At 36.8% G+C, this 18,637-nt stretch overlaps 1 protein-coding gene across 1 annotated transcript in view; it reads left to right on the top strand.

The window, feature by feature from the left end:
- The window catches only part of LOC143234379 (tachykinin-like peptides receptor 99D), a 90,494-nt gene extending 72,086 nt beyond the window's left edge, over nt 1-18,408 (top strand). Inside the window, exons 2-5 of the mRNA XM_076471695.1 lie at nt 5,746-5,961; nt 9,972-10,122; nt 11,023-11,219; nt 17,376-18,408. Of these exons, the coding sequence (XP_076327810.1) occupies nt 5,746-5,961; nt 9,972-10,122; nt 11,023-11,219; nt 17,376-17,640 (829 nt within the window). The 3' untranslated portion in view covers nt 17,641-18,408. The remainder of the gene's footprint in view (nt 1-5,745; nt 5,962-9,971; nt 10,123-11,022; nt 11,220-17,375) is intronic.
- Nucleotides 18,409-18,637: the final 229 nt, after the last annotated feature.

Here is an 18,637-nt window from a genome sequence, read left to right as displayed (position 1 = left end):
TATTTACATTAAAGTGCTATATTATACCCTAATATAAACTGACCAACCGTGTTGGTGAGTTTACACTATTACACTAACCTAACGTATGGTTACCAACCCTGCCTCTCAGTTTACATTACAAATTTACACACCCTACGTCTGAGCACGAACTGACGAGCTTTGTATCGCTGTATTTGAATATCAAAACGATATTAAACTAATATAGTTAAAACAAATTTTACTAATGTGCGGTTTTAATAATTTATTGTAAAAATGGTAGGACTAATAAGTTGACATACACAAGGTCACGTAGAACTAGTTTACTTTTTTATCTCTTACATACACGAATAGATTGTGAACTTTCTTATTATTGTTTACACAGTTATCTGTCGACTAACCTATTACGTCAGTGACAAGGAAATAATAAATTGTCTCGTAATATATATAAATTGATACCTGGGTTTGGTTTGTTTTGAATTTCACGCAAAACCGCAAGAGGGCTCTCTGAGCTGGTTGTCTCTAATTTAGCAGTGTGAGACTTAAAAGAAGGTAATTAGTCATCACCACCAACTGTTGAGATACTCTTTTACCAACGGATAGTGGGATTGCCCATCACATTATAACGCCCGTACGGCTGAAAAAGCTAACATGTTTGGTGGGAGAGGGATTCGAACCTGCGACCGTTAGTTTGCGTGTCGAGTAATTTAACCACCGGGTCAATAATGTTGTAACTTAAACGTGCTTAACTTGCTCAAAGCAAAGATAGATAATAAACAATGGAACAATATTGAGGTTCGTTAAGCATAGCATTCATTAAGCCTAACAAATGTGTTGAAACAAACAAACAAGTTTGGTGACTAATATGGCTTTCGCTTTGCTGTTAATTAGTCTATTACGAGTTTAAATTCTGAATCTTTTTTCTAAAAAAAAATAACGTTTAGGCCCTACTTTTTGTCTGCGATGAGTCAATTGCTCGGGAGAACTTTTATTTAACTGTGGAACAGTTTGTTTGTTTGTTTTGGAATTTCGCACAAAGCTACTCGAGGGCTATCTGTGCTAGCCGTCCCTAATTTAGCAGTGTAAGACTAGAGGGAAGGCAGCTAGTCATCACCACCCACCGCCAACTCTTGGGCTACTCTTTACCAACGAAAAGTGGGATTGACCGTCACATTATAACCCCCCCCACGGCTGGAAGGGCGAGCATGTTTGGCGCGATTCGGGCGCGAATTCGCGACCCTCAGATTACGAAGCGCACGCCTTAACGCACTAGGCCATGCCAGGCCTAACTGTGGAACAAATTAGATACTTTAGATCTCAGGCAATTCATAGTCCCTGAAATGTTACTAGCATACAAAACGCGAACTGTCGTGACGTAAAACGCGTAGCGTGACGCTCTACATCACGTAAATACTGAATTTTTTATGAATCTATTATTTATTTCTCTTCAATTTATTGACAACGTATCGGTTCTTCAGCCATAAGCTGAGAACGTAAAACGATAAAATTTGAGGCTTAATTCTTGTAATGGGCACGGCGTAGATAGCCCGCTGCATGGGCAGTTTTGCAAGAACAAAAACAAAACTTTTTAGAAGTAAAATTACTAAAGCCTTAAAATGTTTATTTGGATAGTAAAAGCAAAACATACAAACCCACCCATATATAAAATATTATTATTGGTGGTGGGTGGTGTTTTAGCGTCCAGAATTGTTGAAAGTTACTTTAGACAACTAATCTTATTTTATATAAAAAAAAACTGTGAAGCCCAATTCATCATTTGATCCGGCATGGCCAGGTGGGTTAAGGCGTTCGACTCGTAATCCGACGATCGCGGGTTCTAATCCTCATCACACCAAACATGTTCGCCCTTTCAACTGTGGGGCGTTATAATGTGACGATCAATCTTACGATTCGTTGGTAAAAGAGTAACCCAAGATGTCGAAGGGTGGTGATGACTAGCTGCTTTCCCTCTAGTCTTACACTACCAAGTTAGGGACGGCTAGCGCAGATAGCCCTCGTGTAGCTTTGTGCGAAATTAAAAAAATAAACAAACAAAACTATCATTTGATCTGTTTCTTAAAGGTCACTTTCCTCGGATTTCAGCTCTCGTCATTGACCCTTGCCAAGGATAAAAAAATCGAATGGAAACTCGGTCTTCATATAGCGGTGAAGAGTGTATTATAATGTATGGTGTTTTGGGATACTTTTCAATTAATCACACAATTGTAATCTGATCAGAACTTAACGCCGAAAGCTCTTTGGTTTATAAAACTTGTGTTTGTGTGAACGATCTACGGAGAATATAGTTTTATTTTGCATATTATGCATAAACATGTTTTGTTGTTGTTTTTCCAGAATGGTTTCCTTTGTTTCTTAAAAAAGGTACGTTATGGGTCTCTAGAACATTAAATACGGGATGAGGGGGGGAGCGTATTTTATAAGGATAATAAAATGTATTCCGATCTAACCAATGGAACTACGTCTTAGATCATCAGTTTCGTTCTGACGGCCGTGGTTACATACTCTGGTCAACAGTTTTGTTCAGATTGAACAAACTTTCCACGGGTCTTCCCTGAAGGTACAAGTTAGCTTCTGACGTCACATTTAAACAAACTCAATGCCCAAAAGTCAGGTAATTTCATTGGTATGTCAGAGAAGAAGAAACCATGGTTTTATTCTGATGGACTCATATAAGCATTTCTGGGAACCTAGATTTGTGGTGTGACGTTTTATCCTGATGTCTCCACGCTTTCTTGAAGTCCTTGGTTTTTCGGGTAACTCATCTCGTAATTCGATCAATAAGCTTTACTTTACTGTCCTCTTTGTAAAGTTTAAGTATATACAAGAAATTTGGACAATTATAAAGTCCTACGAAAAACTTCCTTTGTTCCTAAAAACGGGCTTTCGATATCAGTGGTGGTCAGAGAACAGATAGCCCATTATGTAGCTTTGTGCTCAATTCTAAACAAACAAACAAAACTTCCTTCACATATATATGTACAGTGTTGAAATAAATAAAAACCTGTAACCCGAGCCCTTCCTAAATCGCAGGGGTTATATGGTTATCATTCATTTCTATGAAGACCTCTTGAATCTACTTGTTTTCCTATCATGATTGTATAATGCTGAAAGGTTCGTATCACCTTATAGTCGTAGAAAGTTATTCATTCATTGCTAAGAGTTACTCATGTGCACTTTGAACAAGTCCATTATTATTGTCAGAGTGGTTAGTGTCTACTCAGACCACATCTTTGTTAGAGTGATTAGTGTCTACTCAGACCACGTCTTTGTTAGAATGGTTCATGTGCACTCAAACACATGCAATGATACATCAAATTTCCGTCTATAATATCCATTATATTTTTTCTTAAAAGGCCCCGGCATGGCCAGGTGAGTTAAGGCGTTCGACTCGTAATCTGAGGGTCGAGGGTTCGAATCCCTGTCGCACCAAACATGCTCGCCCTTACAGCCATGAGGGCGTTATAATGTGACTGTCAATCCCACTTTTTGTTGTAAAAGAGTATCCCAAGAGTTGGTGGTAATGACTAGTTACCTTCCCTCTAGTCTAGTCTTATACTGCAAAAATAGGGATGGCTAACGCAGATAGCCCTCGTGTAGCTTTGCGCGAAATTCAAAACAAACCTCATCCCGGGAATAAAATATGTAGCTACTAAAACGTAATCGCGGGTTCGCATTCCGGTCGCGCCAAACATGCTCGTCCTTTCAGCCGTGGGGGCGTTATAATGTGACGATCAATCCCACTATTCGTTGGTAAAAGAGTAGCCCAAGAGTCGGCGGTGGGTGGTGATGACTAGCTGCCTTCCCTCTAGTCTTACACTGCTAAATTAGGGACGGCTAGCACAGATAGCCCTCGAGTAGCTTTGTGCGAAATTCAAAAACAAACAAACTAAAACGTAAATTGTTAGCAGTTCGAATCTGCAACGAAACGTCATTCCACGGACATACAAAGATAATTTTTATAAAATGCTATTATCTATCCACAGATGTAATCACACAATACACTTTATTTTATAAGACACGCAGTTCTAAGAATGGTTACTCATCGAAGAAAGAGCCTGTTTTTTCTCATGTATCCACGCTTGGAATTGAAACATAAACAATATTGTTTGGTTTTTCAAACAACGCTACTATTAAGGTTTTCACCCTTTTCTCAAGTTTTATGAACACTGTAAAATCTTGTATTTCGTACTATGTTACATAAGTTGACAGGTAATAAGGGAGCCTAAGTTAACGATTTATTACTTTGAGTGCTAAGAAAAATGGAAGCTGTAAATCAAATTTTCCTCTTTCAAAATAATTACAGAATGGACTACTCGTGGCGCTAAAGTGACAACTAGGTTCCTAATAATGTGTTTAAAAGTAAATAGACGTCGCTCGGATGTTATCTGTACTTTTAAAATACGATTGAACTTTTGATAGACGTAACTAATATTATTTTCTGTAGCTATCCGATGCGTATAAAAAAACACCGAGACATCAAGTTGATGAATTTCACGTTTAGTCCATTTATTTACATATTCACAAATGGTGGTAATATAATAGACCGTTCTTTTATGTAGTAAAATTCGTTCAGGGTAATGTGTGTCTTATTTGATGTTTGTTTGTTTTTTTTGCGTTTATAAGTGTCGAATATGGTTATCGCATTTAGATACACTATAGTCATCCAATTAAAATATATCGAAGAACTTGAAATGTAAATATTTGAAAAGAGTTTTATATTTCTTGTCTAATTAAAGTGTTAGTTCACAATAATAATATTTGAAAAATGCTTTCGAAAAGCATTGTTACCAATAATTCTTGAAAGTATTTGGTTAAATCATTAGTTACTAATGATGACTAGCTGCCTTCCCTCTAGCCAGGACGGCTAGCACAGGTCAGATGGTTAAGGCACTGCCGGACGTGGTCAGATTTAACCTGGGAGTCGCGAGTTTGAATCCCTCTCACACTCAACATGCTCACCCTCTCAGCTGTGGGGGCGTTATAATGTAACGCTTATTCCCATTATTCGCTGGTAAAAGAGTAGCCCAAGATTTGGCGGTAGGTGGTGATGACTAGCTGCTTTCCCTCTAGTCTTACACTACTAAAGTAAGGACGGTTAGCGCAAATAGCCCTCATGTAGCTTTGCGCGAATTTCACAAACTAACAATGCCTAAAATGTTTAATTAAAGTCTTAGACACCAATAATGTTTTGGACATTTGTTATATGTTTTTTCATAGAAAAGCCACATTGGGATCTCTGCTACGTCCACAGGGAGGAATCGAATCCCGTAATCTTACCGTTGTAAATTCAAAGACTTACTGCTGTCCCACCGGTGGACTTTTGAAAATGTTTAATCAAAGTATTACACACTAATAATGTGCAGGAATGTTTACTTGAAGCATCATTTACCAATGATATTTGGAAATGTTTAATTTACATAGTAGACACCAATCATTTTTGATATTGTTTATTTGAAGCATTAGTTACCAGTAATGTCCAAAAAGGGTTACATGTATTTACCAAGCAGTCCTGTCCATTATATCTCGTAGAGACTTACCATTTAGATCTCCGTTTCCTTGCGTTTAGACAGCGGTAAGTTTTCGAATTTACAGCATTTAAATCAGAGGGTTCGATTACCCTCGGTGGACAAAGGTCTTGAGAGCCTGATGTTGCTTTGTTATAAAAAAACACCATACTTGTAAGAAGTAAAGTTTTAAAGACTGAATCATATAACTGACTTCTTTGTATTTTTTGTGTGTGTTGTCTAGGTATATGGCCATCATGCACCCTCTGAGGCCCCGGATGTCCCGCAGGGCCACACTCAATATTACTTTGTGCATCTGGGTGGCCGGAAGTCTTCTCTCACTCCCTAATCTTCTGTACTCTACCACTACCACTGAGATGTTCACGAACGGTGACTACCGGGTTATCTGCTTCATGGTCTGGCCTGACGGGTACTCTAATGAAAGTTACACAGAATACATGTGAGTCGTCTATAAGTTATGTGTAATAAAAATTTGGTAACTAGCGAGGAAGAAAGAAAGTTACACAGAATACATGTGAGTCGTCTATAAGTTATGTGAACCTTCCACAATCATTGTGCCGGGTATTTATGACTCGTAACAAAATGAATTTCAATTATATGTCAAAATTTGGTAACTAGCATATTTAAAATGATACAAAAACATCTACAAAATGATTTACTATCTTTAAACTCTGAATATACTCTATTTGGGATAGTTTTGTCCACTGTCTAGACAAGGAAATAAAGGTTTCACTGACTTTCAGGTGCCACAAATGCAAAACACGCTCATGATGTGAAATGTGAATCCAAACAAGGAAGAAAGATATTTCATAAAGTAGCAATATCAAGACAAAAATAGTCTCATAAAGTATGTAATCCGAAAAAACACCGACAGATTTACATAAAACACCAGCACTGAAAGGAACAAAATGGTCGGAGCGCAACAAAGCGTGTTTGGCAACTATTACGCTTATCGTGTCTTTTCGATTTGTTACTCAAAAACTAAAGTGTTTCCATAACTGTTCACAATATAAGTACTACACTATTTATACGCGATAAAATGTATAAATTCAACTTATATCAGAGCAGCAATTTTCTTCAAATTTTTCCTTATTTCAGGGCTAGGAACTTTCATATTCGTTAGCCATTTCGACAAGTAAATTGGTAAAAAAATCTTATTGGTTGAAATTCGGAGTATTTTGTTATCTTGATTTCCTACGTTCTGAATATCGTTTTAATTTCATACCAGTTTGTTTGTTTAAGTTTCCAACGTAGCACATGATTTTGTGGTCATGTAACAATACAGTGACCCACAGAGATGCCAACTATTTTAAATGACTGACCGTAATGATTGTAGACACAGCCCTTTCACAGTTTTAGTCCTTTTAGATTTGCTAGAAACAAGACAATCTGGTGAACGAGGCCTCTTTTTTCCCATCTTGTGAACGATCGCATTGGTGTTTCTATGCCGCTCAGGAAACAAGAAATACCCATCTACGCGAGCGCTGATTGGCTGACAAGCACTGATGACGTAACAATGGATTCCCCACCTACCCAGTATGGAGAAGCACCGCACTCAAACTATTGGTAGACGTCGGAGATACAATTTTTTTATTATTATTTCAAGTACAAACATGATTATCGCAAGTAACCATTTGGACTATTTCTGTTATTTATTATCAAAATTTATTTGTATCTCACTAGAAATTTTCTTTACACCCGTTTAAAGCCCTGGTGGAACAATTTATCACTTTATTGTATAGACCTATATAATATATAATAATTTGGGAGTTGCAACAAGTCGTAATATTTGTCTATTTTTTAAAATTCGCACAAAGCTACTCGAGGGCTATCTGTGCTAGCCGTCCCTAATTTAGCAGTGTAAGACGAGAGGAAGGCAGCTAGTCATCACCACCCACCGCCAACTCTTGGGCTACTCTTTTACCAACGAATAGTGAGATTGACCGTCACATTATAAACCCCCACGGCTGAAAAACAAACATGTTTGGCGCGACGAGGATGCGAACCCACAACCATCAGATTACGAGTCGCACGCCTTAACACACTCGGCCATGCCGGGCCTTGTCTGTATGAGCGTATAGTCGTAATGTATACACCAAAATCGTAATGATTACGCTCAAATCGTAATGGTTGGCATCTCTGATGTGTAATGTTTTGTTTTTTTTTTTCTACGCATATGAATGGGCGTGTGTACTTTAGAAAATGAAAGAGTGTTTTCAGTTTGGTTTGTTATAAATTTCACGCAAAGCTGCACAAGGGCTATCTAAGCTAGCCGTTCTTAACCTAACAGTGTCAGACTAGAGAGAAGGCAGATAGTCGTTACAACCCACCCCCAACTCTTGAGCTACTCTTTTACCAACAAATAGTGGAATTGATCGTTACATAATAACGCCCCCACGGCTGAAAGGACGAGCATGTTTGGTGTGATGGAGATTCGAACCTCGCCAGTGTGTTAAGTTGCATTGCAGTTTCTTATTAGAAGTGGCCCGGCATGCCCAAGTGGTTAGGGCACTCTACTCGTAATTCGACGATCGCGGGTTCGAATCCTCGTCATACCGAACATTCTCGTCCATTCAACCGTGAGGGCATTACAATGTGACGTCAATCCCACTATTCATTGGTAAAAGAGTAGCCTAAAAGTTGGCGGTGGGTATTGAAGACTAGCTGCCTTCCTTCTAGTCTTACACTGCTAAAATAAGGACGGCTAGCGCAGATAGCCGATTGTGTAGCTTCACGGTTAATTAAACAAAAAACATATTTTGTGAAGAAGTTTTAGAAGTAATTCTTCGTTCGAATTTGAAACGTTTGGTAATAGTCTGTGAAATGTAATAATAATAGCAGTCATATTTATAGATATATATATATGGAGACATAAAGTATGTTATTACAATAAAACTAAGTTTTGGTCTAGTTTTTGTTCTGTAATCCTATAAATTACCACAGATAACCTTTAATCAATATTTCGTGTTATTAGCAAGCTTGGAAGAGTTGACATTGTATGATCCACTCTCTCACACACACACACATATACATATATACACTGTTTTAAACTTAAATTTATATATTCTTGTGTTAAACGCAAAAGAAAGAATATATTGTAATGTAATTGGTTCTTTGGATGTGATACCTTCGGTTTTTCCCGACCCTGCAATAAATGCTCAGCTTATCAGTGTGGTAGCTAATATTTAAATATTTGATGTTACCCATAACAATACACAATGTTATCTCAGTGATACGAAAATTTTATACACCCAAAAATTCAATACATTTTTACTAATTTACTCGAATTATCTAGACATAGTGTATGTAGCTGCTCTGCACGAGGCATTTGTACTAGTTTTGTTTCTTTAATGCTTAGTATATGAATATATCCAGAGGAACTTAGTAGTGTGTCGACTTTCATACCTGTATGTGTTTGTGCATGTGTAGGAATGATCCACTGATTAAAAGCTTAAGTCGAGGCAAATGTACAATAGTTTATTACTAATATCTGGGAATCCAAGCTAAATACTACGAGCATCTAGTTTTTGTTTCTTTGGACTCAGGCCTGGTATGGCCAGGTGGTTAAGGCGCTCAACTCCCAATTTAATGGTCGAAGGTTCGAACCCCCCCTTCCATCAAACCTACTTGCCTCTTTCAGCCATGGGAACATTATAACCTGGTGGTCAATCCTACTATTCGTTAGTAAAAGATTAGCCCAAGAGTTGATAGTGAGTGGTGGTTCATTGTTTAATTAGCGACGGCTAGGGCAGATAGTCCTACTGTAGTTTTGCGCGAAATTCAAAACAAACTTTCAACTCGGCTTTCTTCCTCGTCTAAGACAACGGGGCGATTCACGCGAAAATTTAATGTAGCTTAAAAACTTATGAAAAATGGATTTGTTTGGTTTCTTTTGAATTTCGCGCAAAGCTACACGAGAGCTATCTGTGCTAGCTGTCCCTCATTTAGCAATGTAAAGCTAAAAAGAAGGCTGGTAGTCATCACCACCCACCGCTACCTCTTGGGCTACTCTTTTTACCAACGTATAGTAGGATTGAGCGTCACATTATACCATTCCACGCTAAAAGAGAGAGCATGTTTGGTACGACGTGGATTCAAACCCGAGACCCTCGGATTACGAATCGAGTGCCTTAACCACCTGGCCATGCCGGGGTCTTGAAAAAAATGGAAGATAATGATATAATAAAGTTTCTCTCTCTTTCAGTTTTTCTTTTTATTCATATGATTAACTCAAATAAAAACAAATACAAGTTAAGTAAAGGAACTACTTTAAATGCTAGTTAAATACGTGGCATGTTTGTGGAAACGAATGCTAATTCACTATCTTCAAGTGCTTCCTGCTAGCTCAGGTTTAAACTATCAGTTTTTCGGCTTTTATTGTTCACTTTATTCAGCTTTACAAAATTATTGCATTACATCACTGTCAGTTTCTTCTTTTCTAACTTACAGCTACAACATCCAGATTCTGGTGCTCACCTACATGTTGCCCATTACATCTATGACCCTCACCTACTTCCGGGTAGGCCGAAAGTTGTGGGGAAGCCAAACCATAGGGGAATGTACAGACAAACAGCTCGAGGCTATCAAGTCCAAACGAAAGGTAAGTATTTTTGAAACGTGGAAACTGCCTTGATAAGATCCAAAGGTAAATAAATGCTGTGAAATAAGTCGCGTGAATCCGTGTGAAAAACAGTTAAACTCTGTCAGTTCTAATTGAAAACTCGAACTTCTACAACATATATCTAATACTAAAAAAGTAGTGCCTTCATATCATAGAGGTTCAATGAAAAATATATCTGAGAATGACATTTCACGACCTGGTCGAAGCTTGCCTAAAAAAATGGACGAACCTTTTTATTTGCGACTACGTTTACTAAAATCAAAATAATCAGTTTGCCTTGTGGACAAATGTGCATTTCATACAAGGATTTTTAATAATATGTGACTTAGTTGCTCTTAATGCGCCAACATCAATTTATATTTCTCTTTTTCGAGAAACATTACACGTATAACTGAAGCTACTTTTAGCTTCAGACTCTTGTAATACTAAGGACTTATAAGTAAAAACAAGGTGTATATAATACTGTATCAACGAAACTGCGTAGGTACCATATCCAGTGTCGGCGAAGCATTTCGCCTGATACCAGATCTCATCAGTCCAGCTGAAAAACGATAGTAGCTGTTTATGTCACTAATTACATAAACAACAACTGTAATTGTGTGAACTAAGCTAAGTGACTGAGGGATTAACAACACAATATTATTTATTATTATTATCATTTTCACTTGAAGTAACTTTACTACCATTCAGAAGAATAGGCGAAATTAGGTCGTGTTCTATTTTGCTCATCTAATAAATTTAAACGAACATAAACTTTAGTCTACTGAGTAAGAAATGAAGGTTTCGAAGAAGAGCTGTGGGTGGCTTATGATTTAATTTAATTACTGCTTGTGTTTAGCATATCCTTTACCAGTTGATGACGATTTCATCTTCTATCAGATCGTCAAAATGATGATTGTAGTGGTGATTATCTTCGCTGTCTGCTGGTTACCCTACCACATCTACTTCTTGTTGGCACATCACCATCCTGAGATCATTAGCTCCGCCTATGTGCAGCATATCTACCTGGCTATATACTGGTTGGCCATGTCGAACTCTATGTATAACCCCATCATTTACTGTTGGATGAATAGCAGGTAAATAAGTCCCCATATAGTTTTAATTGTTGAAAGGTATTAATTCTCTTTGTATGCAGTTTTATTGTTAAATAATATATTGTGTGTGTGTGTGTATAGTCTTTATTTTTAAATAGTTTTGACTCTTTGTATATAGTGTTATTGTTAAACAATATTTATTCATCTTTGATATAGTTTTTATTGTTGAATCGTAATGCCTAATCTCTGCATAATATCATAATGTCTGCTACCAAACAAAGACGTAAAGACATTTCTAATTAGCAGTTGCCAAGCAAGTAAATAATTGTTCATTGTTAAATAGACAGCAGTCATTCATTATATTATTTTTGATTTCTTGGCTTTTGCTTATTCACAAATAAACGAGTGTAGGAACATAAATCAAATCTATTTTTATGTGTGTAACACAAGCAAACAGGTTCGCTAAAGGATAGTCATTATTGAAGACATTTGTCATAAACGTTCCTTAACTTCGAATATTCTGGATTATTCTAAAGATGTGTAGTCATACACGTGTTAGTACGTGGGGCTTTTAGAGTTAGTTTCACATGTTTATAGTATATGAACAATATCTCACTTCCAAGGGAGTTAAAGATACGGTGGTCGAAAATTAACAACAGAAGTAAAGTTTAAGAGACACATAAATATAAGTGAGTATTTTAATGTTGATGTTCTACAACTTGCTAACTCTTTAGACCTACAACTTTTTATTTTATGTACAGTTTAATATTAATGGACAAACACACACAAGAGTTTCTAAACTGTAAAAGGTTAGGTCAGTTTTTTTTAACAGAATATTACCTTAATGATATATAGCCCTAGGTGTAATAATACATGTAATTCTTTAATAACATGTGAGTTAGTAGAATAATATATCATTAATGTTCCAAAAAATAATATTAGTAGTATGGGATATACTGCTTCTATTTTCATTAATAATACATAGTAATTACTGCTTATTTTGGAGCTCACTAAGCTGGGTACAGACTTTAAATCCTTGTATCTCTTACGCCACTCCCCATTCATCACTATATCTGACCTTAACCATCTATTAGCATTTAATCCTACCATTCGGTTGGACAAGAATAGCCAAAGATGTGACGAAGAGTGCTACCTTCCTTCTCTCTCTTGGCCCGACAAAGCCAGGTGGTTATGGTGCTCAGCTCATAATCTGAAGGTTACGGGTTCGAATTCCAGTCACACTAAACATGCTGGCCCTTTCAGCCGTGAAGGCGTTATAAAATGACGGTCAATCCCACTATTCGTTAGTAAAAGAGTATCCCAACTGTGTAAGCGATAACTTATATGCCGGTGCAGTCAACAGTGTAAGCGATAACTTATACAACGATACAGTCAACTTTGTAAGCGATAACTTATACACCGATACAGTCAACAGTGTAAGCGATAACTAATATGTCGGTACAATTCCTTGGCGAATATCTACCATTTTAGAAAATAAATTTACTTTGGACCAACATTCTCGTTTACATATTTAAAAAAAAAATAAGATTTCCTGAAACACGTGCAAAACAAAATCCGTAGCCACAAAAAAACCAACAACAACCAAAAAATGTCCAACACTACAAGATCCATTAAGTACTTTCGCGTAGGTAGAACGACCGCTCTTTTCTAACATTCTCGTATCTGCTCAGCCCACCAAGGGGAATCGAACCCCTGATTTTAGCGTTGTAAATCCGAAGGCATACCGCTGTACTAGCGGGGGGCTTATAAATGGCACGCAGTTTCTAAATGAATCGAAAGCACAATGCGTTGTATGATTTAACGGGATGCGCGGGTTTCGTGCGTGTCTTTGTTTTACCTTATTAACCGAGTTCAATGCAGTCCTGAAATGTACAGCTACTCTATTGAGTTTATCCACACAAACCGACACGTGTAATTATTTTCGCTGGTCCAGATATTTTCGCTTTCGTTATTATGCTCTTCACGGTTTCGATCTAACTGACACTGCTGGTTGAATCAATGAGCTTAGAGATGTTTTCTTCAATTCTTCGTTTCATTTCTCATTTAATTTATGCAAGTTTTTGTCACCAGGTTTTACCGTTTATTTTGTTTTTTGAAATTCGCGTAAAGCTACACGAGGGCTATTTGCGCTAGCCGTCCCTAATTTAGCAGGGAAAGACTAGATGGAAGACAACCCTCCGCCAGCTCTTGGGCTACTCTAATCTTACCAACACATGGTGGGCTTGACCGTCACTTTATAACGCTCCTCCGACTGAAAAGGCGATCATATGAGTTTGGTGTGAGAGTGATTCGAACTCGCGAACCTCAAATTACGAGTCTACCGCCCTAACCACCGGACCATGCCGGGTCGTAAGCTGCTCTCATCTAATCGAATAGAAGGATTTGAACGTCCATCTCACGACCCTAAAGTACAGAATGTGTTTCTACTGCAAACGGTTGGAAGTAAACGAACCTCAGATTCACAGTCCAAGAACACTAATCACGAGGCCACACCTGGCTTCAGTATGTTTATATGTTTTAATGTTACAGGAGTTTACATAAACTTTTTCAAAAAATCTAACTTAAATTAGTTTAAATAAATTTGGAAAAAAAAAGATTAAACTATAATGACGTGTTTTTTAAACCAAAAACGTTTCAGCCAACCGAATTTCAAGCGCATTTATTAGGCGATACATTGCTTACTGAAAGTGGTCCTCGTAATTAAGTACAATCCTTAATAAGACAAGGTGTCCCTTGTCTTTTTTGTTTTTCATGGTTTTAAATTAACGTGTATGTGGTTGTTAAATTAGCTCATACACTGAGAAGATTCCTCTTGATAAAACAGCACGTTTCACACGACAGATCGAGACTGTGGATAAAATTACCGTGCTTTCCAAGGAAAGATGTTCATCAGTGTGTGTTTGTACAACCCAGATTCAAAATGAGGTTTCTATTGATTCATAAAAGAAATGTACAAACAGCAATACTACCTACTTATTAAAAAGTTTCATAAAGTCTTAGATACAAACTAGCAGAAACTAGTAAAACATTTTCGGTCAAATCAGTACTTTTATCCCAGCAGTACGTCTTTCAATACAGGATTTCTGGGACATTATATAACAATTCTAATCGAAGAAACCGAAATAGGCTTAACATTACTTAAGCCTTTATTAAGTACGGCCTAAATTCGATAAAGAGATAAGTTAACACAGTAACTTGTGTACGTTTTTGCTTTAATTTAGTTAGGACTAAACTTTATCGTACTTATTACTATCAGTAAACAAACTTATTGTTTTATTCTACGATCTAACGTTAGACCTTTTTAAAAACTTTGATAAGCTTGTAATATAATGATGTACAAAATGTCTACTAAAGTGCACTTACAACCGCTCGGTTTTCGTAGTTGGTGCGCATGCGTATTTAGATAGTAAGGTGCGCACGCAATTTTAGGACAGAAAAAGTGGTTATTAATACAGCAGGTTTAAGATATCTTCAGATTAAAATAACGGTTTGACTGAAAAGAACAAGGAGGGGGGTTATTAGGTCAGAGTTTTCTGAAGGAAAATCCTCAAATGCAGAGAGATTTTCCAAACAAATACCGCGTGAAGTTATCACATAAAAATACCAAAAAAATGGAAGGATAGACTAGAAAAGAAAACGTAACACAATCTGAAATGCAACCTAAAATGTTTCTTTATTTCTTTTGTTATATTTCATGTAAATCTACTCGAGGGCTGTCTTCGCAAGTGTTTCCTAATTTAAAAACAATATATACTAAAAGCAGTTAGTTTTCACCAACGAATAATGATATTAACCGTCAGATTATAATGCCCCTACGGCTGAAAGGATAAACATATACGAGAACGGTTTTCAATCTCGAGGACCACAAATTAAAAGTCCTGCGCCCTTACCACCAGGCCATGCCAGGCTAAACCCAGGTGCTTTATCGTAAATATTTATTACACCTTACACCCTTACATGTACAAAACACATTTAAAATGTTTTAAAAGCATTATCAGATACCATTTTCTGTAAATATTAAATCCTTTTTCCAGTGTCGAATATCTTCGAACTCTCCCAGAATGGCTTCACCGCTAATTTTCTACTTCCTCCCAAAGTGGCACTCTAGATTTCTGCCAAAGACCCTGAACTTTCCGTGAGAAAGAAGAATTCTAGTAAGGTTTACATGATGAACGAATAGTTTGTCACAACATGTCAGTATCTGGATATACGCTACCTTTAACAAAGAAACTGTTGCCAAGAAAAACAAGTCTCAAGTCTCAATGTGAACTCCTAACACTAATAAGAAAACTAATTAGTTAACCAGTGTCAAGTCTGAACGAGAACTCCTAGCACTAATAAGAAACTTAATTAGTTAACCAGTTTCAAGGCTCAATGTGAATTCCCTTATCATAAGAACAAGTATTCAGAAACAAATATATCGCTAAATAAAAACTCCATGTATAGCTGGCTACCGAACTTGAAAAGAGAAACTAAGCAAGATTGGGTGGAAGTTGACATATCACTTGATTGGTTGATGATCTTACAGCAGACTAGGCCTTCGACTTTTCACGGAAAACAAAATTCCGCTTTCACTGACTTCTCTACTTTATTTGTTGAAAGTCTGACGTTCCAATAAAACCTCAACTTTCGTCAGTGTACCATTTCTTTAGTTAACTTTAGAATACTACTCTTATGACTATTTTATGACAGTGTAACAATGTACGATTGGAAATTACGGTTTTATTTGTTTTGACAGTGAGGAAGCCAGTAATGTAGGGATTTTATTCTGAGTGCAGAGTCCAGATAGCTTAATCATAAGTGGATATTATAGATCACGTGGTCAGTTCTGTTTCAGAATACCACAGAATTGTGGTGTGAGCGAGTTAGTTTTCCTTCGATAAAAGAAAGATTTTCAGTAATCGAGTTTGTAGCAGGGTTTTGTTCAGCTGTTTTTCATGTGTTGAGTTGTTTGGGATGGGTTGAAATTGTTTATTATCTAGAAGGATGTTTTTCTTCATTTTGCCGGTGTTCGTGATAAGAATACTGTCACCTTTGTCAGATTTTAACACTCTAAAATTGTTACCTTTTTTCAAACTCTAAATATATTTAATCTCGTTTCTTATAAGACTAATCTTCAGTTTACGAATCTAGTTAACTACATTAATGTTCTCGTTGGAGAATTGCCTTAAAAAGTTGTTTAAGGAACAGGTTTTGGGAACTTCGGGAAACCACATTTTGTTATATTTACCTATCACAAAAGTCTGGTCTTCAGAGTTCTGGATTTCTTCTTGTTATTGGTTGATGTATAACGTAGAGGTAGCCTTTAGTTCTTTTGCATAGTGAGTCACTGGTCTTCTAGATAAATCTTTTACGCTGGTATTTAACTCTAGACAAGGAACTGTCTTGTGAGTGACAGAGATATTAAATCCTATGTTCAGACGTTGTACTTCAGTGATTGATCTGATCTGTTGATAACAATATTGTTGTTGTTATTACTGTATCGTCTTCCATGTTGTTCTAGTTTCATCGTTTGATCTACTTTTGTTTTTTTGCTGTGTTCAGCTATCTACTCTTGTATTATGTGGTGTTGCTTTGGTTGATGGTCCGTTGTATATTCTTGTACTCGTCTGGTTCGAGGTACAGGCAAGTTGGTGGTCTTGTTGTACTCGTCTGGTTCGAGGTACAGGCAAGTTGATGGTCTAATTTCTGTTTATCTTTTCTTTCGTAGTTTCATTCTTGACATATGGATATCAGGGTACCTTTTTAAAATTTCTCTTTGGATGTTTTGAATAATACCTGTAAACTGGTTTAGGTTTTTTTGGATAACGTGAACTTTACCAACTTGGGAATTAGTTTTCCAGAGCGCAATTGGCTCAGGAAGAAAGTATCCTTTCTCATTTTGAGGTTTTTTACATTTGCGTTACGAAACGTGTACAATACGATACAATTACGGTGGTGGACAAGTGACGTGGCATTCTAGAAAGACATACGTAGGATAATAAATATAAACGTTTAGGTTTCCATGACGACTAGTAATCATCATAGCAAATGATGAGAAACCCACTCTTTCTATCAGAAAATAAAAAGTTTCGAAACGGCTTGAATGGTAATGAAGAAAACTATTTTAAACACATGACGTTTATTAGTATTTGTTTTTAATGCAATTAGTTTTAAGTTTGCTATTCTTCATTCCAGGTTCCGTCGAGGCTTTAAGAAAGTGTTCCTGATCTGTTCCTGTCGGGGCCAATCGGAGACGATAAAACTGTTTGACCAACGTGACCATGCGGGGGGTCGTTTCAGCTGCTCGGAACCGTACGCTGACACAAAGGTCACATTCAATGGCAACACCAACGTTACTCTTCATACACTGACCGAGACTCTTAAAGGCAGCAAAAGCTCCAGTACTCCGATTCTTAGTCCAAAGTTTGCTCCCAAGAAACCAAAGCTATCAAATGTGTAACGTTGTTCAGTTTTTAAAAGAAAAGTTTAACATTTTCGTGCTTAATTGACTCGCAAGGATTATCTGAAGTGTGTTTTTAGAAAACACGTATCCTTCTTATGTGTACTTTATTTCCTTGAAAGGTATTCGTGATTCTCTGAGTGTTTTTCAGTGCATGAGAGAATCTCGTTGAAATGTTATTTTACTTTGCTATGTCTCAACTATTCCATCAATTGGCCCCTCAGTATGATAAATGTATAATAGGTTAGAGAAGTGTTCAGTTAAAGTTACAGCTGCTATACCAAAAAAAAAACAAACCAAAAAAACTCTAGACTTTAAACTGTCGTAGAGGGCTAAACACTTTCAAATGTTATATGTGTAATGCAATGGGAAACACTTTTAGATCAGTAGCCTTGGGAAAGTTCCACTTCACTGCGCAGACCTGTGTAACCGAAGATTATTTACGGTCAAGAACACAATGGTGAGACTTGAGCTATTTGTTAATGTGGAAATAAACCTGAATAATAAGACACAATAAAGATTTGGAGCGATTATGTTTAAGTAACGTCAAACGTAAAAATCAACTTGGCAAAAATGATTTTCAGCATACGGTATGTGATATATATAGGAATGAACAAAATATGGAACCACCTGTCAAAACATTAAACCAATAAATAAAGATGGCATTGAAATACTATCAGCCTGGAACACAATATTCAATATGTTTGGCACTTTGGAATGTCTGAACGAAGATATTATAATATTCCTCAATAAAGACCACATTGTCTATAACAATTTTTAAGTCTGGGTCCAATAATACCTTCTAGTACTTGTAGGAACAGTTTAGTTTGGTTCCAGTTATATCTCCTGGTACTTAGAAAAACAATTTAATCTGGTTCCAGTAATAACTTCTAGTACTTGTAGGAACAGTTTAGTTTGGTTCCAATAATAACTTCTAGTACTTAGAAAAACAATTTAGTCTGGTTCCAATAATACCTCCTAGTACTTAGAAAAACAG

Source organism: Tachypleus tridentatus, chromosome 12 (genome assembly GCF_004210375.1).
Source record: "Tachypleus tridentatus isolate NWPU-2018 chromosome 12, ASM421037v1, whole genome shotgun sequence".
Classification (NCBI taxonomy): domain Eukaryota; kingdom Metazoa; phylum Arthropoda; class Merostomata; order Xiphosura; family Limulidae; genus Tachypleus; species Tachypleus tridentatus.
Note: the sequence above shows the minus strand (reverse complement) of the source record. Positions and strands in the feature narration are given on the sequence as shown.